Source organism: Triplophysa rosa, linkage group LG12, assembly GCF_024868665.1.
Source record: "Triplophysa rosa linkage group LG12, Trosa_1v2, whole genome shotgun sequence".
Classification (NCBI taxonomy): domain Eukaryota; kingdom Metazoa; phylum Chordata; class Actinopteri; order Cypriniformes; family Nemacheilidae; genus Triplophysa; species Triplophysa rosa.
Genome location: NC_079901.1, coordinates 19700068 through 19727004, shown reverse-complemented (window position 1 = coordinate 19727004; position 26937 = coordinate 19700068). Strand labels below are relative to the sequence as shown.

At 38.9% G+C, this 26937-nt stretch overlaps 1 protein-coding gene across 2 annotated transcripts in view; it reads left to right on the top strand.

Moving 5' to 3' along the window:
* The window catches only part of cdh13 (cadherin 13, H-cadherin (heart)), a 275581-nt gene that overhangs the window by 141433 nt on the left and 107211 nt on the right, over positions 1-26937 (top strand). For both annotated transcript variants that reach the window (XM_057348011.1, XM_057348012.1), the window contains exon 6: positions 16731-16875. In XM_057348011.1, coding sequence (XP_057203994.1) covers positions 16731-16875 — 145 coding nt within the window. The remainder of the gene's footprint in view (positions 1-16730; positions 16876-26937) is intronic.

Here is a 26937-nt window from a genome sequence, read left to right as displayed (position 1 = left end):
CAATGCAGACAAAAGATTTTTTCAGTTCTCCACTGAGGTGTGAATTAAAAATTAACCAGCCTTCAGACTGTATTTGTGTTTAGCACAAATCCAAGAATTCCACAAGCGCTAATTAACTGGATAATGCAATTAAAACAGAGAGCGGATTCTTAAATTCACTCCATGACTTCAGAGAAAAAATGCGTTGTTCAAATACTGAAATGTCCATTTAATGCTCCTTAAGGTTATTTTTCCTACTTTTAAATCTGTGATTCATTTGGGTTCTCAGATGTGTCCATTGAATTGATGATGGATCCTCTCCTGAAATTAGAGGTTCATGATGTCACTTATTGGGTTCTTATGGAAGTAATGATTGGTGAGGAAGAGAGAGATGAGTGTCTCAAGACGGCTCTTCTGTAGATGGTAGATCTTAAGATGTCTCTCCAAGGGTAGAGGCTCATGTCTGAAGACTTGAGTCTCTGCACATAGACATACTTACACCTGACAACAGGCCACATACACACCGCACACAGCTTTTAATAATTTCATAATTACAAATGTCCCCACAATTTTTTGTTGAATGACTAAACAAAAAGCTGTGTGTTAAAATAGAGGTGAAATTTGTATATGCTGTGAAGTTGTTCTGGCAGATGCGTTGCACCTCTTTTCTGTACATTTCTTCATGTATGTTTCTTTATTTATGTAGCTTTTTCCAAAAAAAACTAAAGTTGGTTCTGTCAGGGTATAAGTCACATGGTATAAGTCTATAAGTACAAGTGCATGTGATATTAAAATGTGTTAAGTTATGTTTTACGGTGACTTCTTATCTATGGGCATTCTTCAGTATCCTGCTTGCTCGGCCTGCGGATAAAGGGCGTTACTCTCAGAGGAATTCCGATTAATCCGAGCGTCAGGTGGAGGGCTCAGCGGGAAAAAAAGTTTGATTACGCCGCAAAAGGCAGCGGTGATGTGCGCCCATGCGAGAAGAATAACCAGACAGTTGTCCACTTCATTTATGACTGGCTTTGGAGATATGTCCAGAGACAGGTGATGTTCCTCTCTGATTCTCACTCCTCTTTTCTGCTTGGCTGGGCAGTAATTTACTGGGCATTGGTGAGCAAGACACGCTGTCCTGCACACAGGAAAACTGTCAGTTTTATTTTTGCCTTTTTTCCTCTCTGAAGAAAACACCTTTTTTGTTCTTACAAGTAAAATTCGATATGTATCTGCACACATTCATAAATATTATATGATGCGAACGTTGGTTTGGGTTTTACACTTTAAAGTACACTTTGTCTTATGAAGGGGATAGTTCGGTTACCAACATTCTTCAAAATATCTTTTGTGTTTTGCAGAGGAAGAAAGTCACACAGGTTTGAAATGACAATAGGGTGAGGAAAGGATGACAGAATTTTCATTTTTGGGTGAACTATCCCTTTAATAAAGCACTTTATTGAAGGTTTTTAAGGGTTAGCATTTCATGAGCAAGTTTTGCATCTTTTTCCAGGTGGATTGGTTGCCCCAAATAACTAAAGTTGTGTAAAATCGGCCAGTCAGATTCATCTTGATAGTTTCAATGAGCTCTTGCTGTTTATGTGGAGCTTGTAGCAGACAGTCAATGATTGGACTGGGGGCGACCTGTGGGCGTCTTAGATTATGTCGTTTTCTTTCTTGGGGTAAGAACATTCTGATAAAGAACTCTTTAAAAATCTCGCTCTGTTTCTGCTGTGCTTGCATCTGTTACAGTACATAAGTCCCTATCAGGGGAGCCATTCCATAAATGAAGATGTATTAATGCACGTTTCCAGTGTGAATTGTTTTGTTGTGCCTCTCTTTAAAAACTGAGAAAAACCGCCACTCCTCGCTCCTGCTTGGCCTCCAGGTCTCCAAATGAGTTGTGTTATTGGGAAAGGAAACCGCTGTTCACAAGTCAAGGGATTGCAGGATGAGATCTGAGGCGGTCTTTAAGGGTTTTTCGGGCGATGGCAGACACTATACAAACGTGAATGAATAATGTCTTTAGAGAGGTGAGGCCCATTCCTCCGGTATGCAGCACCTGCCAAAGCCCTGGTGACTTCTGGCTGCGCATTTCAGCAAGCAATTATTTTTATCTTGCTGCGACTATAAAGGAACTCCACTGCTATTATTATCTCTCACTATTTCTTCTTGTTTTCCATCACTTATTTTCTTTACTTTTCCATTTAAATTCTCACAGTTAATACCTACAGACATCAGTATCAGTATTTTTGATTTTAACGCTTATTTTTTAGCATTATATACACTTCACTTGCATTTCACTGTAACCTTAAAAATAACCTGTTAATAATTTCAAGGGTAGTGTTTGTGGGGAAAGCTAATGTTTCGCTCTGGCTCAGTGATTACATGCTCTTCATAAATATTCATGAAGATTAATGAGCCTTTTAAAATACAGTTAGTAATTTCATCAATACGTATTCAGTCATGATGCTTTTGGCATTCAAAAGATCCCCACAGAGAAAGTGCTTAGAAGAAAAGTGAGGTGATGTTTAAAGTCCCCGTGAACTGGATGTTTACTTCCCTATTCTGACATATTTCCGAGTGAAACCCAATGTTGAATGAGAAAAAATGTGGGCGTGGCTTGTTTTTCCCTGCGAATTGATTGGTTGTATAAAACAGCCATTGCATATTGAAATGGAACAGGGAGCAGACTGACAGTTGAAGGTGAAGAGTTAACAAATGCCCCGCCCAAGCCGTCTAACATACGTCATTTAAGATGGATAGTCACTACAGGACGGAAGTGCATTTTCAGATTTTAACTGAAGATTATGAGGGCACATGAATTTTAAAAAGAGAAAGACCCACATTTGTAAGCTGTTTGCAATAAACGCTGCTATATTTCAAGAAAAAAAGTAATATTTATTTTTCATTTCATGTGGACTTTAAAGTCCACTCTGCTATCATGCACAGACAGACTGGTTGATTTTTGGCTCAGGTATTGTTTGCGGCTCTTTAACCACAATACAAGATGTAATGCAACTAAACATGATAGTATTCATGATTTCTTGTGCATCAGAAAACGTCCCGTCTGTCAGGATTTAGATGTTAGAACAGCATACAACTGTTATTTAGCAGCCTGATACTGTTTTAAGAACAGCATACTAATGTTACTTAGCAGCATACAGCTGTTAATTTACATACTAGTAGTAGTCAACTTATTTTAATTGTAATGCAATTATACCCTGCATTTTATATTTGTGGATAAAAAAGAAATGAAGCCAACTTATTCTTTTTTCATCTTTTCTTTATTCCTATTCAACATCAGATTTTATATGCGTTGTTTGTTACGCCATAAAATGGGCAAAAATACAAGCCATCGTTATAATATTTAATGCACAAACTATGGTGCAACAAAAAAGCACCCATAACGTATAAAAATACAAAAATGGCTTTCGTAAAGCAACTAAAAAAAAAAAACATAAGACAGAATAAAGCATTATAAATGCCTTAACATAAAATACAAATGTAGCTTCAAATCAATGTCACTAACCTAAAACGAAAAAAGTTAATAAAAAAACATTCAATTAAAAAACAAAAAGGTCTAAAGTGATAGTTCGCCAAAAAATAATAATTCTGTCATCATTAGCTCACCCTCTGGTTATTTCAAACTTGTATGACTTTCTTTCTTCTGTAGAACACAAAAGAAGATATTTTGAAGAAAGTTGTTAACCGAACAGCGCCGACACCCAATCACAGCTATTGTATGGCGAAAACCCAATGCAAGTGAATGGGGGCCGGTTACCAACATTCTTCAAAATGTCTTCCTGTGTGTTCTGCAGAAAAAAAAGAAAGTTATACAGGTTTACAATGACAAGAGGGTGAGTAAATGATGACAGAATTTTCATTTTTGGGTGAACTCTCACTTTAACAAACAAATGAAAACATGGTTTACAACATACAAGCCGGTTAAACAACAGTTAAAAGGTAGGTTTCTTGAAGCATCTTGGAGACGTTGCCACAGGTCTTCTGGATTTACTTTGTCTCAGTTTGTTCTGGTTCTTCATGTCATTTCAGACAGACTGGATGATGATGATGAGATCAGATCTCTATGTGGAGCACTGGCTGTTGTAAGACTCCTTGTGCAAACAAAAATCTCACTGGATTATTACAATTAACGGCAATATGAATACTTTTAGTAAACTGATATTTCCTACTGACAGATTAGCGAAAGAGAAATAACTGACTTAAAACCATTTTTTAGCTGGTAAAAAAAAACTAGTGTTCTTATAATTTTGGCCACCTCTGTAAAAGGAATCAGACTGCTTTTGGACCAAAAAAGTATTAGCCTAATGGTTGCCCTTGTGTCCTTTTTAGAGTTTTAAGGAACCCTGCTTGTGTTGACGAAACAAACAGACATCATTTCTCCATTAAAATAAAAATTAGAAATAGAATTATGGTCATATGAATCATATGAGTAATAAATATGTCATATTTGATTGAAGCATTCCTACACATTTGTTCATATAAGAACTAACAACCACAATTAATTTAAAGAGAAACTTACATTTTTTTGAAGAATAATTTTTTCTTGCTTCTCTGCAAAGTGAGCGATTAGACTGTCATGTTTCACGGGTGAGATACAAGGACAAAGGTACAGAGGACCCAGACAGCAGGTAAGGGGTTAACAAGAAATTTAATAAAATATAAATACAAAACAAAGACCCACGTGGGGGAAAATAACAAAGATAAAAACAGGAACACTAACTAAACTAGACAGGACTAAAAAATAACATTTACCATATAAACTACAAAAGACTAGACTACACTGACAAGACATGAACTCACTACAAGCAACCTACACACGACAGTACAATGAACCAGCACAAGACAGAAGACACAGGGGCATTAAATAAGGGGACAAATCAAGAGGGAACAGGTGTGGGGCATGAACTAATAATGAGCAATAATGAGGAGACGAAAGGGCGGGAACAGAGACGCAACACCGGAGAGTGGAAGGCCAACAGCGTCAAAACGCTTCTCTCCACATAAAACAAGAGGTTCTGTCATGGTTCTGCCACTAGGTCAAGAACAGCAAGACAAGATGGGGCAGAACAATGACAGAAGCCCCTCCTTAAGGAGCAGCAACGATTTAGATCGTTCCCGATTCATCTTTTACACAGATATTAGTAAAATGTACAGGTTGGATTGAATTTAGGGTAATTCTTACCTTTTAGTCACGAGCATTTGAATCTCCTGTTTAAGCTAACGCTACCCAGTCACTGTTTCAGAAGTTTTCCGCTAACCAGCATATCTTAACGTTGTTTTCAGAAATACTTTGCCTGATTAAAACAGGAAATGTTATTAAATAATAAAAACTTCACTGGATATTTAAGATCTAACATTTAATTTGAAGATATTACAACCATAGATAAAGGTGCAGACGTACCTCATGCTGATAATCCAAATTGGCGCAGATAGGAAAATATGGTATAATGCTGTTAAATAACAGTGACATACTGTGGTTGTTCGACCACTAACCTGAAGTGAACAAGTCTTCCCACAATGCACTGTATAAAACAGTAACATACTGCTATTAAATGAAAACAGCATTTTGCTGTTAAATTTCCATGTAAATTAACAGGAATTTTTTACAGTGAAGGCACATCGTCACTTCATGGTGCTGTGTGCAAAGTGATAGTGCAACATGAATTTCACATTTCTGAGAGTTTTTATTGTCGTCGTTACTCTCGCTACAGATTTCGCTTTTCTGTTTGCTGTCCTCCCTGCTGTTCACTGTGAAAGGAGCGTCAGAAACGGACAAGAAATAAGTCTAGCACTCAGGGTAGTGAAGCTGCTCCCGGACGCCTCTTTGAAATATTTAAAATCCATGTAGACACGTGGCAGATGTGAACAGGAATTGTGGATTAGTGTTTTCCCACTGGAGTTCCTTGAAAAGATGTCCCAAGTCCACTTTACTTTTAACACTTTGTGTACAAAAAACAATATGTGCTGAGTGGGAAAAAATGACATTATTATATTATTTATTTAACTTAATGAATGCTGACTTTATCAGACGGCTGTATCTGTTCTCCCAGGAGTCTTATCACCTTTCTTATAGAAATAAACATGTTTTATATTTTACTGTATATCATTTGGAAGACATGAGCATTTGTTTATATTTTTACTAAAGGCTAAAATACACTACAAGACTTTTGCTCAGATTTTGCCCAGATTTTCAGTCTGGACTTGTTGCAGAGAGTCTGCCAGTCTGCAGATTTGATCAGTTAGTGTGTTTCTATCTGAAACTTTAAAAAGTCTGCAAGTGTATGATGTCTAGTTAAAAAAAGATCTGTTCAGATTTTAAAAGTCTTGTAGTGTATTCCAGCCATTAGTGTAAGAATATCTAAGCTGATCTTTGTGTCAGCTTCATAGGCATATTAGATGCTTTACAAAAAAGTAAGATGTTTAATGTAAGATGTTTATTTATATCTTCTGCTTTAGTGTGTTAGTAGAAAATATCAATCGAGACAGTCTTGAATTACACGAAGGGACAGAGAAAGCCTCATTTCTGTGTCCTTTTTGAAGAACTTTTTGCATTCTGCACTCAGTGGACTCAGTGTCTCAGAGGAGATGTAAATCTCCTGAGGATTGAACTCCAGATCCCTTCCTTCACCTTCTCTTTTTAATGGAATATTGAAACACCAAATTCAGCTGTTTTCTGGCACTCAGAAAGCACAGATTTCATGAGGCTTCTATTCAGGGATGACATTGTCTCCTGGCTGTTAATGAATGAATCCCTGCTAGTGATACAGCTGAGGTTTAAATATACCCATGATGCTATTGTAAGAAGCCATTTATTCAGAGGGAAATAGAGGAATGTATTGATTTGAGAGCAATGAATACATTAGAAAAGTGCACCGGGACAGAATATCTGTGAATATTATTTGGCAATAATGTGATCTCATGGCTTTCCATGAGAATAATGTCTCATGGTCACTAGGAGAAAGTGATAAATTATTAAATTGTCATACTGAATGCATTCAGGGTCAGGCAAGATTCCGAATTGAAGTATTGGCCTGCTTTCAATTCACGAGTTGGAATTTGAATAGAATTTGCCGCAACCCACAATATTGAATTTAAATTCATATTCAATTTACAATTCTGTACCCTATTTGCTACCTTATTTCAAATTCATTTTTTTACACTCTCAATTAAGTTTCAAAATAATATTAAAATCTGCAAAAAGGGCCTTTCTGACATGTTTTATTCACATTTATTTTAATTCAAATTTAGTGGCTCTCCTCTCATGTACTCGTATGAACTAAGCGTTGCGGTGGACTGATATGAGCTGGAATATTCCCACAGGCACACCAGGATGACTGTATCTCGCTTTGACCCTGTCGGGTAAATTTAGCCCGACCGGGAGGCTTTAACATGAACATAGAGCTTTATAATCTGCTGAACCATGTCAATGGCAAAATGTCACGACAATGTTTAAACTGACACAAAGCACAATGCACAGCAGAGGGGAAAGATAAGAATAATTCATAGAGATGACAGGAGTGAGACACGTCAGTGTTTTTCATGTGTCTAATCTTTGAAACTGAAGTTTCTATCCTGAATGACTCGAGACGGAGCTGCGGAGTCTGTGATCCCTGCACATCTGTTCTTTTCACACTGAAGACTTAAAACGGCTCTCCCACAGGAGGAAACTCAAGAACAATTAAACGCTTCAAGCTTGTGTTGCAGTGGAAACTGCACTGTAATGATTTTCGATAGTTCACACAAATTCTCATTTGCATCCGACCCCATTCACTTTTCCATTCATTTTAATATGAAGAGCTTGATCTTAATGTTGACAGAGGCTACAGGAATCTGACCTTTTGCCTTTAGAATATATACAGTGTAGCTGTTTAAATGTGATATTTGTTAAAGTATAATATTTTTTTCATTATTATAAAACCAATGTACATTGCATTCAAGTTTTTCATCAGTTTGTGTTCCTAGGTCCCAAGCCCATGGCGTTGGTGTTGCTAGCACCTTTATTTACCAGTTGAGCTGTTGGGAACATGAATCATCCCCAATAATTCTGTCATTTGCCTTTGTATAACCTTCTTAATGGCTTTGTAAATAATATATTTTACTTCTCTTTATTTCATATTTATATTCACGTTTGCAAAGCCTTGCCAGGCAGTACCGTGACTTTTTTTCCATATGTCACCAAAAAAGATTGAGAATCACAGCTAGAGTGAATTGTGTGTTTTTGGAATTGGGAAACACTATGCCTCTAATATGTAATTATTCATGTCAAGGTACTTAAAAATTGCTGTTTACAGGGTGGCAACCTGTTATTTATATAATTGTCTTAGCAAAGCCAATAGTTGGATTACTGCTGCTTTTGTAAACACAACTAATGAGCTTTAGTGAGATGAATGCAATAATTTTAAGTGTGTTGCACACATACAGTAGTTGTAAACATAATCACATTTATCAGCTGTTTCATCGTGTCATAGTCAGTCACTGTTATTGTATGTACAAATTTGCCCCCTGTGGCAGTATAATGGCCCCCTTGTGTGGGTAAGACAGCTGATGATCATTTCATCCATCAAAACAAATTCTACTGCTCCTTTTAGTCACAGAATAATGTTACAGTTTGTTTAATAATAATAAAGTATGTACTGGAACAAAATACAGGTGAATACTCTTTGCATAATTGTTGTTTCAGCAGCTCAACTGGTAGAGTTCCTATGCCAAATGCATAAATGGAAATCAGTATGCAGTATGTAACAAATGTGATCTTTTTTGCATCCGTGACAGAATGGGAGAAAAATGAAACTGGGAGAAAGATAACGTCACAAAGAACAAATGTGGACAGATGTGGTGTAAGCAAAAGAGACTGACTGACGTTAGCTTCATCGTAGCGTAACAGGCAGGCTGCACGTCGACCACCAGATGCCTGAATCGTACCAGCGCAGGCAACGAGCGTGTTTTGGTAAACTGATGTGAAAACACAGAAACCGCCCTTGTCGATTCACTGTCGTCCTCAGAATCTGAGTGATTTCAGCGTGTCGGCAGTTTGTTTTGTAGTGGATCACCTGAGGACATGCTGACTGCCCTGAGAAACCAAGGAGCTCTTGTGCGTCTCCTGTGTCTCTGTGTTCACAGGGGTTGAATGAACACCAGCAGGGTATAAGTGCACTTGACGGGGCTGTAAACACCCCTCAGATGTGAGTCAAAGAAGAGCAGGATAGAGAGAGAGAAAAAAAGCAAGGCTATCGGTTGAAAACAAAAACAGCAAGAATGTTCAACAGTGCCATCTATGGCAGATGTCTTTGTGGGGAAAGATAGCAGGATATCAACGGTAAGGGAGCTTCGTTTTCGAGAGGCTCCTGCTTATGCAGAGAGTCGCTTTTGAAGTCGGCTTACGTAAACCTCGTCCTTCCCCACGGGCCTTCCTGGCTCCTGTACAAATGATTGTATAGTTGATGCAATGTGTGCACAATTCTTGACATGCTGAACGTATCCAGCCTGAGCTGCTGTTGTGTTGAGATGTCTGTTTTACAGAAAATGAGCCACACTGGGGGGTCTGACTGGGTGTAATGTTGATAACCGCCGTAATGTGTATGCCACTATAGTGTAATTTACAATGAGTTTTGTTTAGATGTTTTATGCATATAAAGTGCATAAGTGGGTTTTTTGACAGCACACGCTGAGAAGATTTTTCATATAGCTGTATTGTTTTTGTCACGTTTTTCAAGGGAAGAACCCGAGTGCAGGCAGCGGTTCACAAAACTTCAACTTTTATTTAAATAAACAAAAACCCATTTAAAATAATGGAGACTAGACACTCTAACATGCATGACATCATAACATGGCAAGGAATCCAATAGGCAAGGGTTATCCGACAAGGTAAGGTATAACGACCTGAGCTTTGACATGAAGGTAGAACAAACAAAACGAGACAGCACAGGACAGCAAAACACAAGGGCATTATATAGGAGACTAACAAAGGATAATTAACAAGGGACAGGTGTCGGGAATGAAACACTAATGGAAGGCTAAACAAGGAAACGAGAGGGGCGGTGCCAAAGACGAGACCGGAGAGAGCACATGTTATGTCAAAAAAACAACAATAACATGCCTCTCTCCACACAAGGCTCTGCCATGATTCTGCCACAAGACCAAGAAATCATGACAGTTTTGCTATAGCTAAAATACATAAACATGACATTTTTGTTTTAATGGGATATCTTATCTGAAATTAGTTTTTTTACTTTTTTTTTTAAAGCAAACATTTTTGCAACATTAAAAAGAAACAACAGAACTTGTGTTTTTAGTTTAGTTTAGTTTAGTGTAGTAGATAATACGCATTTAATTCCTTTTAGAAACGGTTATATTAATAGTGAAATAGTGGCTCTCAAACTTTTTGGCTTGAAGGGCCCCCAAACCATGCATGGAATCTGAATAATTAATGGGAATTAGATGTGTTGCAGACTCGTGATCGTGCTGGTCTGGGTCAGACAAAGTGAGCGACCCGTGCCTCTGCGAGACATAGAAAGCAAGTTGAAAGTGATGGCATACATTACTGGCAACAATTGCAGCACTTGGGTAATGTTTGGGCAGAGTGAGGAACTCCCCCGTTTCTGGCCACTCAGCGTAATGGATCATTCCTGATGGGCTCTTTTGTTAATGCAAAATGGCAAGTGCCATCATTGGTCATTTCCACTGAGGTGAGAAGGGAGGGGACACTCATAATCCGTTATCGGGTACAGAGTGATGGGCTTCTAATTTGAGCTCTTAATGTTCCAACTCAGAGCCAGAGAAGTCAAGAGTTTTCAAAGAGAACAAAGGAGACGATTTGGCCCTATCAGCATCATTTTTCAACACTTCTCACTAACGTTTGGCACTGAAGAAGTGCTGAAAAGATCAGTTTTAAAGGGACAGTTCACCCAAAAATCTAAATTCTGTCATCGTTTACTCATCCTCGAGTTGTTCCAAATCTGCATAAATCTCTTTGTTCTAATAAACACAGAGAAAGATGTTTGGAAGAATGCTTGTAACCAATCAGCTCTTGGCCTCCATTGACTATAGTATTTTATTTGATTTCTCTAGAATAAAAAAATGTTTTAATCACAGCTATCTGTGGGGTAGCATGTACCCAGCAAACCTGAAAACCTTAACTTTTAAGGATGCTGACAGCCAAGTTAATCGTAGTTTTTCAAGCGAGGCTGAGATGAAAGACGGGGGGATGTGGCCCCCCTAAATAGATCATACTGTATGAATGCCTGTCTACTGAAGAAGCAAAGTGGTGCTTCAGCGTTGTTTGCAGGTGCGCAAATAAAAATAACTGTGCTACAGGGGAGTGTTAGGACGCCCAGTAGGGGACTTCCAAGCTCTTTGATGAGACAGTGATTTGCTGTGGGTTAACGTTCTTTCCGGGTCAATTGCTCAGGCACGTCGAGTAAGCAGTAACATATCTGTCCTGGGGTATTGCGCTCGCCGTGTTTGTGTTTTTTTGAGGCCCAGAGACGGGACGTGCTGCGCGTTTCGCCTTTTTGCTTTTCGATGCGCGGCTCCCAGGGGCGCACGCAGTTGCGGCTACGCTAGGAGATGGGTGGAATGAATAAGTGATGTGGGCTTCGGGGAGCCTCAGCTCTGAGGCAGAGAAGCGAGGCGGATGTTAGTGTCTTAGCCATCACCACACTCTGAGGCGGGCTCTTGTGAAACCTCACACTGTGAAAAGCAGATAAATCTTCCTTCTCTCCTCTTCTTCACGTGCGACACCTCCAGACGCGTGCCCACGCTGTCGTTTCCTTTCTCGGATTCCCTACATGACCCTCTCCTGTTTTATCTCTGCTGTTTTTTAGGCTGTGTACAGATTTTACAATGTTCATTCTCTTTCTGTCACCTTGAGCTCTCCCCTTCAGCTGTTCTTCTGAGGGAGGATTTCTGTTCCAGTCAGGCTAACAAGAGCCGAGAAAATGGGATGGTGAGGAGGAGCTGAGGAGAAAGAAAACTTAACAGTCCAAGCACACTATTAGAGACCATTCAGTATTCATGTAGAACCCCGCAGGCACACAAGAGTTCAGGCGAGGGTACACGCGGTGGGCTTGTATCCTGGCAATATGTCAAAAAAGTTATTTAAAACAAATGCTTTATCATTTTAATATACTCTAAAATGCTTTAGGTGTTTAATTCAAGAAAAAAACATGACAATTTAGTTCAAACATTTTTACTGCCAATGAAGGAAGAATAATATGTTATTCTTTACATGTATTATTTATGCACTTGGCAGATGTGTTTTATCCACATTTGAGACCCTGGACAACAAAAAAATATGTAATTTTTTTAAATTGAGCTTTATATATCACATGAAAGCTGGATAAATAAGCTTTCCCATGGTTTGTTAGGATATGACAGTATTTGGCCGAGAGACAACTATTTAAAACTCTGGAATCTGAGGGTGCAAAAAATAAAAATATTGAGAAAATCAGAGAATCACATTGTTGGCCGTGCTACTTAAGACTGGTTATGTGGTCCAGGTTCACATTTGATCAGTATGTGTTTTTTCATCGGAATCAAACGCATATGTATATGGATGATTTTCTACCCAATAAAATATTGCAGAACATATTTGTTATAGAAATCACCAAACCAATCACTAAGAAATAACTTACATTTCAGTTGTTTTAGATTGGTTTATGGCTTGTTTTGTCTTATGTTCAATACTTTTAAAGGTGCGATGAAGTGGTGTTGTTTATTGTTTTATACTGTTGTACGAGGTCTACTTATGACGTTCGCGTGGGTTTTACATTCAAAATCATCAAAATCAATAAGTAATAGGTTATTTTCTACCCAGGTTTTGAGGCCAGCTCTGCAAACGCTCGGTTTTAATGGGCGTGCCGCATTGAAGACACTTGGAAGTAGGGCTGTGCCGATAAACGATATCATATCGAATCGCGATAAAATGTATTTCAAAAACGATGATAAGCTATTGGCATTTTGACTCGATATGGATTAATCTTACAGTCTAACAGAAAGCAGAAATAAACGCAACAACGCGTCAGCGTGCAGCTTTTATCATGCGCGTCAAAGTACAAAGTCCATTTCATACTGCACTTGGCAAAGAAAACTCGACATGAGGAGGAAAACATTACTGGAAGCGGAAACGAAAGTGAAACTAACCTCGAGTTGTCATCACGCGTTTATCAAGTGTCTTATTTTTTTTCGCAATCGCCGGTTAAACAAAACAAACTTGAGGCGCAATTGCAAGCGAGTTACTTCGAAACTCTAGCACAAACGTTTTTATATCCATCGTTAACATATCTGCTAACATGAGCTGGTGCTTATGAAACAAACCAGCGATGCCCTGTACAGATCAGAGATGTAATGAAGTGAGTTTGTGTGCACATTAAAATATTGAACCTTGTATGTAAGATGCTTGCATGATTAAAGAAATGTACTACAGTTTATGTGAGATGTCTTTTTGAAAGACTAAGGTTCACTGAATGCATTGAATGAATCCCACTACTCGAGCAAGACATTATTGCAGCATTATGTATGTGCGCAGGTGCTGAGCCAATAGCGTTCGAATGTACGCAGTAACGGAGCCCTTTCATTGGTTGAATGTACTGAATGAACACTCCCTTTACTTAACGAGTCAACTGAGTCAAAATGAGACTGAATGAACTGGTACATGTTGTTTATGGCCTAATATCCTCTGTGTTGCAACAGTGCATTAATTTAATTGAATTTTAACTGGATAAAGGTTAACTTTTGTTAATAAACTGTATTTAAAATAGATTCTTTTAATACAGTTTTTTAATTAAATATATATCGAAATAAATATCGTTATCGATCAATATAGAAAAAAACTATCGAGTTTACTTTTTTGCCATATCGCCCAGCCCTACTTGGAAGTAAACGCCCACCGCTTTGATTGGATAGCAGTTTGCGAAGTTGGAGTCTTCTGTGAATTTGGTTCGAGATGTAACATTAGGTTACACATTAGCACCATTCACAGTTTTCGCAGTGCATTAGTATTATCTGGAGACCTCCTGTGATTTATAAATTACCTCCCCACATCAGTATTTCATGTGACGCATTCGCGGATGTGATGGCAAGGCTTTGCGTATAGTTTGTATAGCCTATACTTGTATTGCGTTTAATGATATGTGACCGTACCTGTCAGCATTTGAGACCCGTGATCGCGAACCGGACAAAAGATCACCACGATCGCGGGTCTCAAATGTTTCCATGATAAATAAACAAACGGGAGACTCCCGGTAACTTATGGATATCACCCAGCACCCGAAATAATACCAAAACACTTCAAACAGCCTCCATTATTCGCAAATGGTGGATAAAACCTTGAAAAATGATATATGAGCCCGCCAAATCACAGAGATCCCGATTCGCATGGGCTTAAGATCACAGACAACCTCTGCATAGATCAAGCGATCAATAACAAAGCAATAGTGACGCATAGTACAAAAATGTTTTACTCACATAAGATTGCTGCGCCATTCCTATCGGATCCAATATTGACGGCACAGCACTGCTTTTTAATTTTAGTCTCTCTACAAATCCAGTGCCTTGTTCACGAAGGAATCCTCGGAGAAATGAAACGAACAAACGCTCCATGTTTTTCCCACATGAGCTGGAACGTCTTTAAAAATAAACTTTATCCACACATTCCTAATATCGGAATCCGAAGGAAGGTTATGCAGCGACTGTGTTCTTCCACAACCAGGGATGGCACAATATTTAGCGATCTTTAACGGCATGTTTGTTTATTGCTTGCTCGCTCTGTCTGGTTCCGCGTCACTGGTTCTGTCATGCGCGAACCAGTGGTCGGGGCTAGAGAAGTAGTCATTGATATTCTTTCTGTGGAGGCGGTGTTCAACCTATCAATGTCGTCATAGATAGGTGCATTCCAGGACCTGCCGTTCGCTGGGCCTGGTGTCAATAACAGTTGTAATCTCAGTAACAAGAGCGTTTTCAGGTCTGACACTTACATGATGTTCACGTGAATACGATTCCCTCTTATATAACAAAAGCTCGGGTTAAAATTGTGGTTTATTTAATTTCAAAAATTCTGTCATCATTTTCTCATCATCTTGTCACTCCAAACCTATGAGTATGACTTTCTTTAGCAGTACACAAAAGAAACATTTTTGAAGAATGTTTGTAACCAAACAATGGCGGTACCCATTTACTTCTATTGTATGGACAAAAACAATGCAGGTCAATGGGTAGCGCTGTTGTTCAGTTACTAAAATTCTACCCTTTTGACTACTATCCTTTTGTTCTGTTGAACCAAAAATATTTTGAGTTTAGGAATGCAATCGGTTCTGGGCCATATCTGACTACCATTTAAATTTTTTCTACTATGGTAGGCACTGATGTCCCAGAATTCTCAGTTGCTAACATTATTCCAAATATCTTTCTCTGTCTTCAAAAGAACAAATACATTTATACTGTTTTGGAAAAAATTGGGGGGAGTAATGACAGAATTTTCATTTTGGGTGGAGTATCCCTTTAAGACTGGTCCCGTCCCAAACTCACTATTGGTCAAGCCGATGTAGATACTGCATGTCAATCTTTTAATATATGTGTGAGCATGTTTCAGAGAACTATAATCGGTTCTTCCATTCTCTCTTCTTCTCAACACCATTATAGCGGACAGTCTCAATCACAGACAAACACTCATCTCCACTCAGACCCCCCAATAATTGCTGACCATGGATAGCGAAGGTAGCCATTACCCATGAGGCCTAAAGACCCCGTACTTTTCTGTTCTACCACTCCCTGTCTATTATAAACAGCGGTGAGACACAAGATGCTGAGATTAGTCATATTTTATCATTTCACCAACGTGATGGTATTTTAGAAGCAATTACAGTTGTTAGATTGTCTGTCTGTCCATCCAGGGGTGTTTCTTGATTTTTATTTAAAGTTAAAAAAAAATTCTGACTTAAACTTTTTTAAAGAGAGGTCCAATAAAGGTGACCTTTAGAACTTTCTCAAAAATGTTTTACCATATGTTTAACTATTACACTGTCAGACAAAATGGTAAAAAATGTAACCATGCCGTTGCTGGGACGATGCCCAGAGGTATTAATGTGCTATTTGGGTACAGATATGTATACATTTGGTACCAATATGCAACTCTGTGGTACTAATATACACTTTTTAGGTGTAGTGTTTGAAAAGGGTACAGACCGAAAGCTTAGGGACAATTTTTTACCATTTCTTCTGACTGTTGTTAATAATTTTAGCGACTTCATTTGCCTTATGGATAGTTGGATGCATGGTTTTGGTGTTGTACCTGTGTTCCAGACCTTATAAATTGAATTGCATTATGCGTGACATTGGGGGTATGCAGATTTTTTTTAATAACATTCATACCAAATTCATGTGTTTCTCACATCCAAAAACAGATTAAGAATTTACCTTTCATGTGGTGTATTTTCAACCACAATCAACAGTTTTGCCGCTAATAAAGTTTCAAAGTGTTAGTGAAGAAGATGAGAAGGTAAACATCGTGTGAACAGAATATTTTAATTTTAAATCAAGTTGTGATTTAGTCAAATTATGTAAATGTTTTCATTAAAAAGAAAAAAATTGATTTCTCATTTGCACCATTTTAAATGAAATGTTTCCCACGTGTTTTACTTTGGGTAAATCTGTAAATAACTTTCCGAAATGGTGAAATGCTGAATCTTCTCTCCTCTATCTGTTTAGGTAACCCATATTTTCTCTCTTTCCATCAGCTCCAAGTATCCACAACTGACCTCAGTGGAAAGTTGGTAGAGGGACCAGTGGACCTGGACGTGTCTGTTATTGACCAGAATGACAACAGACCGGTCTTCAAGGAGCCACGTTACTCTGGGGAGGTTCTGGAGGGCTCGCCCACAGGTATGTTTCTCTGACCTATAGCTCTTTCTCTAACAGTGGTCATGTTCCTGTGGTGGAATGAATGTGTCGAGGGAACTGATTACTGGAGGAAGAAAGTCGAGGAAAGAGTTGGCTAAGGGCCCTAAGGTCATTGATAAAAGCAGTGGCTTAAGAGATCATTTTGGTTCAGTTTGATGGGACACAGCCTGTGCGAGAAAAGGAATGTTAATATTGTTTGTTTTCTCTCTCTCTCTCTCTCTCTTTCTCTCTTGGCAGTGCTTGTAACACTATTGCTTATGCTTGCGGTTAGGGATTGGAATTAAGCCAAAGCACATTGTTAAAGACCTCTCTTAGGAAAATGAAACTATGGTTTTATTAGAGTTAAAGTGTAGTAACTGGGTTTTTCTGTTGGTTCCCATTGTATTACCATAATTTAAATACGGATATGATGGTTAAACTATAGTTGCTGTATTGAGACAATAGTATGTTTTTGGCCACTAAAGTTTCACTTTACCATTATGGTTACTGTAGTAAAACCATGGTCAGTTTTGACAAGGGCTGATTTTTATCCCTGCAAAAATCCCTACTTATTGGTTTTAATGGAAATTATAATGGTGTCTACTGGTATGAGATGGATTCTATTGGTGGGATGACACAGAAACCCAATAGAAACCATCACAGAAATTCTAATGGTTCCTATTAGATATACCCTTACAACCCAATAGCCTTTTTCCATTAAAACCATTACAAAATTCCTTTTTGTAGTGTGTTTTGGGCACTTTAGGTTAACATCCCACCAATAGAATCCATCACATACATCCCTGCTGAAAAAAACAACAGAAACCATTAAAGAAATTATAATGGTTTTAATGGGTTTAAAGGGATTTGTATTGGTTTTAATGGAAACTGTAATGGTTCTACTGGTATGTGATGGATTCTATTGGTGGGATGTTAAATCCTACTGGAATAATGCCCAAAACACACTACAAAAAGACATTTTGTAATGGTTTTAATGGAAAAAGCTAATGGTTCATAATGGTATTTTATTGTAAACCGTTAGAATTTCTGTAATGGTTTCTATTGGGTTTCTATAGTTTTTTTCAGCAGGGATGTTACAGTTTCCATTAAAACCAATACAAATCCTTTTAAAACCATTACAACTTCTCTAATGGTTTCTGTTGTTTTTTTTCAGCAGGGATTTTGGGTGAACGCATCAAAATTCCTATGATGGTGTCTATTGCTTTTTTCAGCAGGGATATTTTTCTAATAATCTTGGCAAAACATTACGAAATGGTTTGCTTGTCTCCACCTAGCAAAAAGTAAGAAAAATCTAGCTTTTATATTTATGAAATTGTAGTCACTTTCAAAGTCATCCCTAATGACTGAACACTTTATCTGAGACTTTGTATCTTTACAGCCTAGGACACATAGCAGTGTCAAGCTAATCGCAAGCATTTCTCAGAAGTGGCAGCCTGCGTTTGTCTTGCCACCAGAGAATGCTACATTGTTTTCATGATGTGTCTGATAAATCAAAAAAGAATTGGACCATTTACAAACTGGATGACACTCGCTTCAGTTTGCAGCCCCCTGCCCTCCAGAAATGAGAAATTCATTCAGACACAACTCGTCCTTAGAGGCCCTGTAGTACACTTTCATTTCACAATCCTTCCATCATTTTCCCCACTACTCCTCAGCTATTCCATCATTACACGTCACCTCTTTCTCTTCTACCCACTCTGTTTTTATGCGGTTTTGTCTGATGCCACCATAGAAACCGCAAAACTTAAGAAATTTGGTTTCGGTGAGTTAAAAAGTGGGACTTTACACACCACCATCACCCACGCGCACACCAAAAATATACCGTGAATTAAACTTGCCCCTGTTCCTCCGACTAGCATGGTCTTCAATACGATGGGAATGGTGAGATAATATCATGTTTTTTTTTCACGCAAACATCACGATTACGACATGAGCCTGCGCACGGTTGCTCACATGTAGGCGGACATGATATGCGTGTTTGCGGAATGGATACATCTGAAATGTTGATGCGAGCACAGTCAGGAGTGAGTTAGGGTGGAAGGAGATGAGAAGCCCTAACAGCGGGAAACAGTACGCCCGCCTCCAGAGTCGCTGTAACTTAGTTAAACAGAGTGGGTTTATCTAATCGCCAAAGGAGGAAATGAAATTAAAGTCAAAGACTTAATGAAATTAAAGTTAGACCTTCATGCATCCAGGGAGAGAATAAACACCCACAGGCCACCACTTTTTCTGGGGCTTTAGTCCAACGGTGCATATTATTTAAATATACAGTACGTGTGTCTGTATTTGTTAAGCAGTAAGGTATGAGCGACTGTGCTATATTGTGAATATAATGACAGCTGAAGGACGTTGTTAGCAGCTGTTGTGATTATATTTACACTATAGCGCTGTGTCTTGAGTGCCTTATTGTTTGAAACAACAGGTTATTGTCAGTGGTGGAAATGGCAGAGATTTACAGAAGAAACTCATATTTTATATTTTTAAATCATAGATGCAAAAATGTCTTTTTATCTATGAATTAATGTGCATAGCACTGGGAGGCCATCTTATGGATAAAAGATGGAAATCATCTACGTTTTGAGGTGGAACTCCGCCCACTCCCTAGACTTCACCCCCACATCTTCCATTTTCCAGCCCTGGTTATATCAAGCGTGTGTGTTTGTACTGAAAATGTCAACGTCTTAAAGAATGTGTTCACCCAAAAATTTTAATTCTGTCACCATTTACTCACCCTCTTGTCATTTCAAACATGTTTGACTTTCTTTCTTCCGCAGAACACAACATAAGATATTTTGAAGAATGTTAACTGAACTGCAAATTGTGAAAGTACATTTGACATTGATTTATGACTCTTATCTAAGAGTGTGTTTTGTTAAAAATGGTTGGTCGCTGTCTGTATAAATGCAGTTCATCTCCAACAAAATTGAGTACTCCTTTCAAATCACATTAATTCAGTTTTTGGCACACCGTATTATTGCTTTATACATCTTTGCAACAATTTTGTTGGCGTCTATATTACCTTTTAAGATACCTTAATGGGCAGACACATGAATTATGGAGAGTAGATCCATTTTAATGTCTATTTCCTCTCTATTATAACCCCTTTTCCAGGAAATAAATTTATGTTTTACATTTAATTTCAAAAGCCTCACGCCATTCACCCATAAAACGGTGCTTTCAGTGGCTCCATTATCCCAAATATCAATCAACTAAGTCTCTTTCTTTTTCTTATAACGTCATGTCCCGGCCGGTCTGTCTGAGGTGCACAATTTCTCTTTACATTGGCATTATCACCGTTCTACCCGAAGAGCACTTGCAGTGCATTGTAGGTGCAGGTGCACGCAGCAGGGTCCCGGGGGTTTCTTGCGTGACTTCCTCTCTTCTCTTTAAGCCTACGTTTGCGCGGGTACAGATGCGCACAGCGTGCCTCCTCCGCCACGTAGAAGTTCTCGAGCGGCAGGATGAATTTGTTTAGGTTTTTTACCGCCTCTTTTCAAAGGTCCCGTTAAACACGAGACCGCGCCAGTGTGTGTCCGGAGGGGAAGTGAAAAATGGGAATGAAGAGCTTTTTAAAGAAGCCGACATTAATCAGCGGTGAAACCCACCGGCATGCGCCTCCCACCCGGGTCTCGGGTTGGAGATTTTCGGCCCCCCGCTTGTTTTAATCAGCATGACCGCTGGCGCAGGTTAGAAATGAAAGGGCTCAGAACGGTGTCTGATTAGTGAAGGTGTCTGCAGGCTGCCTTTTCAACAAGTTGCCGTACGTGACTGCGTGACACGTGTTTTTATAGTGTTGAACGTTTTATGAAGCGTTTCAACAGTGTTTTATTTTACTTCCAGTATGTGATATACACGTGTTTACGTATTAAACAGGATATCCATCAGAAGTTAATCAGATTATGAAAAGTTATTTAAAATGTGAGATCTGTGTGAAACAAACCTAGTAACCAATTAGATACCCATTAGAGCTATAGAAACTAATGTTGTTTTCTAACATGCACTGATGAATTGTGCGCAGGCGGATCAAGGCTATTCATTAAGTTAACTGGGTCAATGTCGACTTCAACTGTTTTCTGTAGGTCTCAAGGTGTGCAGGAAAAGGTGGAAACAATGAACCTGTGGTACAGTATTTTTTTCCACGCTGCTTCTTCTCCACCTGACTCTTTAGCGCGTGTCAGTTATATGTTTATTTTGTTTATTTTGCTCTGGATTGGGAGGACAGTTGCCTATAGGGGGAAAACGCTGGAGCTCTCTGACATTTCTGTGCGTGGTGATAACTGAGGAAACAGCAACAGCTCTGGCAGGCCTTTATTCACTCGCTCTCTTTTTCTCTCTCTCCATTACCACAAGCTATTTTTGTTGGGGAAAATATCTTCATTTCTCAGTTGCCTTTCCCTCTTGTCTGCTCTTTGGTTTTTTTCTGTTTGTGAACTTTGTAAAAGGCTTTCTGGGTTCTTTGTTGCACCTGTGGAGGTTTTCAGCAATTTAAAGGAACGTTCGGAGTTGAATACAAGTTAAGCTCTTTCGACAGCAATTGTGCCAAAAAAGCAAGGGTTGTGGTAAAAGTAAAGCTCTTACAATGGAAATAAACAGGGCGGTGCAATAAACTTTAAAGGTCCAGTGTGTCATTTTTTTGGAGAATCTATTGACAGAAATGCAATATAATATACATAACTATGTCTTCAGAGGTATATAAAGACCTTACATTATGAAGCGTTATGTTTTTATTACCTTAGAATGAGCTATTTCTATCTGCATACACCGCGGGTCCTCTTGCATGGAATTCACCATGTTGTTTCTACAGTAGCCCTAAACGGACAAACTGCTCTACAGAGCGTGTTTCAGAAATACGTTAACTCCTTCGGCAAAGAAACGAAGACGACATCTTAGTCCTGTGTCACCCACCATAGTGCTTATATCAGTAAAAGAACAAAACGTCAGAGTAGACTTAGTTTTAGACATTAATGTTCTCATTTAAAACTCAAAGCAAACAAAATGTGAATGTGTGCCAGAGCTCATGGTCTGTCAACACCATTGACCCATTTCAAACCACTCTAGTCAGTTCTATTCACCTCTGTGGCCCAGGTTTGCGACTACCAGCCGCTCGGCCTGTATTTCCTCACCTCCTGACAGGATTGCTCACCATCTCAGCTCCGTCGCACCCTCCAGCCTGATGTGGCAGCTTTGAGAAAGTGGCACAGGGCTGCCGGAGCGGAGGCCTCAGAAAATAAAAGGCTAAAAAAATCGATAGCTAATTGCCAGGACAGGCCCCCGAGGAGAGTCGCCTAGACCCCGGCTAGGATTGATCTTGGCTGGAAAATGATTGGGCCGAGGGTGACACTAATGCCAGTAGGTAATTTGTAGCATAATGGCATGATGTCTGTACCATTAGGATTTCCCAGCGCCGATGTCTCTCTCACAGGATGACCCCTGCTCCCTGCTGCAAAGAGGCATTTCAATCCCACAATGCCTCATTATCTGTCGTTCAATCCCATGCTGGCTGCCATATTTATAAACCAATACTAAACTCCGCTCTCAGCTGGATGGCTAAGATTGTTCAGGGTTGGTTATTTTGGAGTAAGACTTGGGTTTCTATCGATAAAAATTTCAGATTGATGGATGAAATCTACTGATGGAAAGTGTATGTGGCTTTGTCACCTGACTTCTTGAGTCTTGTAGTCTTGCTTGGGGTGCAGCTGTGTTTAGCACATGGTTCCATGCGGGTTGACACAGGTGTTTAGGGATCCATCTGCATCCCACACAGAGGGATTACTCAGGCATAAAGCAGTGTTGGGGAGTAATTAACTTAAAGTAGCAATGATACTATCTTGAGTACATTTTTCAGTTCAGCTGTTTTCATAGTCTAGCGGCATTTTTTTAATGATGTAGCGTTACAAAAATAATAGATCTGTGGTCTTTGTTGCATTGTTGGAACCATGGACATACGTACATAGAAGCCACATTGAGCGCTTTGGCCTGCTGCTGTGATGGGCTGTCTTACTGTGTGATGCTGTGTTCTGATCTAGAACACAAGTAAAAGCTAAAATAATGAGAGAAAATCCAATTTCATGCGCATTAAACTATATTGCATTAGGGGAGTTTCTACAGTTATTATAATCCAAATAAATGCACAAGTTCTTTATCAAGCTTTAAACCTTTTTTAGAGATACAGTATGGTAACGTTTTGTACTCCACATAGATAAACTGTTGAAATTGGTTGGGAAATGTAAATATTATTGTGGTTTTAATCCACAGCTCTACAATAGGGCAGCACTGTTGACCCACAAATCAATGGCCAATACAGCTTCGGTGTATGTCAATGGTTGGCACAACCACCTTTGCAGCTTAAACTGTCCCCCTTTTCATACTGTATGCAGCATTAGAATTGATCTTTTTTCATAGTTGCTTTTTAATATTCTTTATATAAATGTATTTATTTATTCATCATATGAATGAATTTATGTATTATTTATTTTATTAGATTTTATCATTTATAAATTGAATTTAATGTATTATCCATCCATCCATCAGTAGTATAATTATGTTATGTTAATTATGTTAATGTTGTAAATTGACTTTTTTGTTGTTGTTGCTTTGGTGTAAATTTATCTGCTTAAGTTAATATTTTTAGCATATTCAAGCTTTATTCATTTCAAAAACTAGTTCTCGGCCCAGAAAAAAGTCTCTCTTTTGAAGAGTAGCTTGACTGTACATGAAGTACATTTGGTTATGAGTAGTGTGTAGCTTGGCAAGCTTTCCCCAGTACTGATAGATAGGCTGAAATAAAGTGTGATTGTCTTACTTCTTACTGAGCTCAAGAATGCAAAAATTGCCTCTAAACTAACCATAGACCATTCTGTCGTTAGACCACTTGCATTCAAATGTAACACTTTAAAATAGCTATACCAAACATACGGTCTCTCTCTCTCTCTCTCTCTCTCTCTCTCTCTCTCTCTCTACTCTCTCTCTCTCTCTCTCTCTCTCTCTCTCTCTCTCTCTCTCTCTCTCTCTCTCCCTTTGAGTTTGTAATGTGATCCCCTCCAAACATTTGAATATATTTCACAAATCCAGTGTAAATCACATCAGTTCACATCAACTCTATGCAGTAGCCTACATCATTTCAAAGCTAAATTGCATCATTATGCACCATTCAAAATTGAGTTTTTTCCTTCATTCTTTTATTCACTCTCTCCTCTTTGCTTGTTTATAGTCCTGGGGGTTGACATGCAAATGCTTCTTTGAGTTTCAGGGTCGTGCAAAATGGCAAGAGGGAGCTGCCCGAAACATGAGTGCCGGCTTGGCTGTCGGCTCCCTGTGGGGGTTCCGCTACACGATCACTTCTAATCTATTAAAGAGCTTCTGCTCTTTCCACATCCCACAATGCACCAGCCCACTGCACGCCCGCACTTGATTATCTGTCCCTCATTCTTCCTGCGACTTCTCCCAGTGAGGAATGGAAGACAGAGCATGCAAGACACAAGAAAACCAATCTCGCCCCATCTCCCTGCCTCCTTGTGCCTTGTCTTTGATGGCTGAGGCTATTTTAAAGCCTCGGGACTCCCAGAGCTCCAGGCCTGGTTATCTTCTTTTTGCTTGTCCGCTGGTATATTTCCAGATGAGATAATTGTTTTAGAAGCCTTGGCTTCTAATTTTTCCCTTTCAAGAATGTTTTTGCTGTAAAGGGGGATGTTATATATTTAGTACAGCAGCACGGCACGGCAGTTAGGCAAATGTAACATCTAACTGAAAGACATCTGTAGTTTATTTTTAGGAGAACTTTACTTCAGGGTTTATCTTAAACACAAGGCTTGATTTTGCTGCCCACCGGTAACTTAGAACAGATTTGTGTAAAGGGACCTGCTAGGGAAACTGTTTTCAGGCCAGCTTACATGGCACCATTACAACATGAAGAGGTTTTGCAGGGAAGAATTTTTTGCATTTTGTTTTGAGGTCCATTTTTTGTGCCAGAAAATAACCAAAATAAAGCATGATAAATACAGTTTTCTCAAAAAAGCTAAGCATATAAAAAAACCCACATCAATAATTCTCAAAATGTGATGGCACAAACTAAAAATTACATATTAGCCTATTTTGGGCAAACGTAATATGGTGGACAAATACTGAACTTGTAAATCTGTACTGGAGAATTGTTTTGTAATTCATTGCATAATTTGGCAAAACTAAATAAGACTTTAAAATAGTACAAAAACACATGCCTTCTTGTTCTTTTGCTTTACGCTGTTGCCATTTTTTTCTCTGCCCGGATGGATAGCTTTGTTTTAAAGCCATGGTCATTTGTAAAGACACATATCAGTACATCATGCATATGTCATTACCTGCCGCCCACTGAATAGTATCCGAATATGTTACAGTAATTCAATAAATTAAGTATTAAAAATGAAATTTCCAAATGATTCCTCTAAAATTGAATCCGCAAGTGTCTTGTTTACAATAGTGTTTCAGTACTCAAGGGGGCCCCCTGGTGGTGCAGGGCCCTACGCAACCTGTGTAGTCTGCTATAGGTAGGATCGGCTCTGGTAATCATACACAGTGAGATATATTTAATGTGGAATTCCAGTTGCATTAAGAAATGCTTAAAACCATTTCTTTCTTTAAATGAGTTTAAAGGATAGTTTAAGGTGGGAGAGTTGAAGTAATATAGAAATGTATTTGTCAGATTTTGCTGTCAGTTAAACTTTTGCGAGAGTGACAACTTTTGACTCATCTGATTATCTCCACACCTCAAAAAACCAGCCACCCGGTGACTCTGGGTATTTTGAAAGCAGGATTTTGAAAGCCTTACTTCTCTCTATCTCTTACCAACATTCGCTTACTATTCAGTGTCAGTGTGTCGATATGGACTGTGTGAAGATAAATAAAGGAAACATATAAACATTGTTTAGTTTTAGGTACCAGCTGCCTTCCAGTCTCGCTTAAAATACACCAGCCAGGCTTGTCTAACGAACATGTCCTCTTAACTTTAGGGACTCGGCCCCTAAAATGAGCCACCTCAGTGCACATTTGCTTTAGGTCCTGAACGTTTTGATTGGATATTGATCTTGTATCCTTGCGTTGGGAACGTTATGCCATGGGCATGCGGGACATTGCCGAATGCTTTTCTGCTCTGCTTAGTCATCTGCCTTACGTTTGTAAAAATATGCTATGCTAGAATTGTACAAGAAGTTGTTGAAATCAGTTTCTGTTCACAGACGCCATCTGTTTCCTGTGGTGCCATAAACTTTTTGTCTTGCCAAAAAAATCTGAAGTGTAATTTTGTGAGGGATTCAGTCCTCTCTGTATTCAAGTACAGTAACGTTGCAGGAAACATGTTAATGGAGGCTGTGTGTCTGTATAACCCAGGAAAAGAAAGTCCATAAGCCGTCTGGTGAAATCTCACAACACTTCTGCTCAGTTAAACAGTTTTTATGGAGTCCTGCGTGCTTAGCATTAGTAGAGGAAGAAACAAGGTCATACCGGCATCTTTTGAGTGAAAAGTGAAGGAAAGAAATCAATAGGGGAATGTCTAAGAGGCGTATGAAGTGGGTTTGACATTTACGTGGTTGCAGGTGTGGAGAGTTTGTGTGAACAGCATGAATGTAGTGTGCACGTACGGACCGCCGCACGACGTAATCAATAGCCCTCTTAATCCCACCCGGGTGGCCTCAATCTCTTAGGTTTGGATATCATAGGAAAGCTGAGCCTAAATGTATTTTGAATTTAACGTTCTTTATTGTCTTATATTAACCTCCCCACCGCTTTGACAAACATTGAAATAGGTTTTCAAAAAGCTCCACAAAACTAATAAAGCAGGAAAAATCAAGTGGAGGGCTGTCGTAGTTCTACATCCCTGAAGTTTTTCATCAAATGACTTTGAATTGCTTTCTCTGCTTTTATTTGTCAAGATGCATTCGAGTTTTCTCAGTCCCCTGTGGTAGACCCGAGCGTGGCATTTTAGCTCCGCAAGCCAAAGAGGCTCTTAATTACTTCGTAGTCCTTTTATAGTTTCACACATCATAGTTTTAACATCAAAAGTATTTTGCAGAC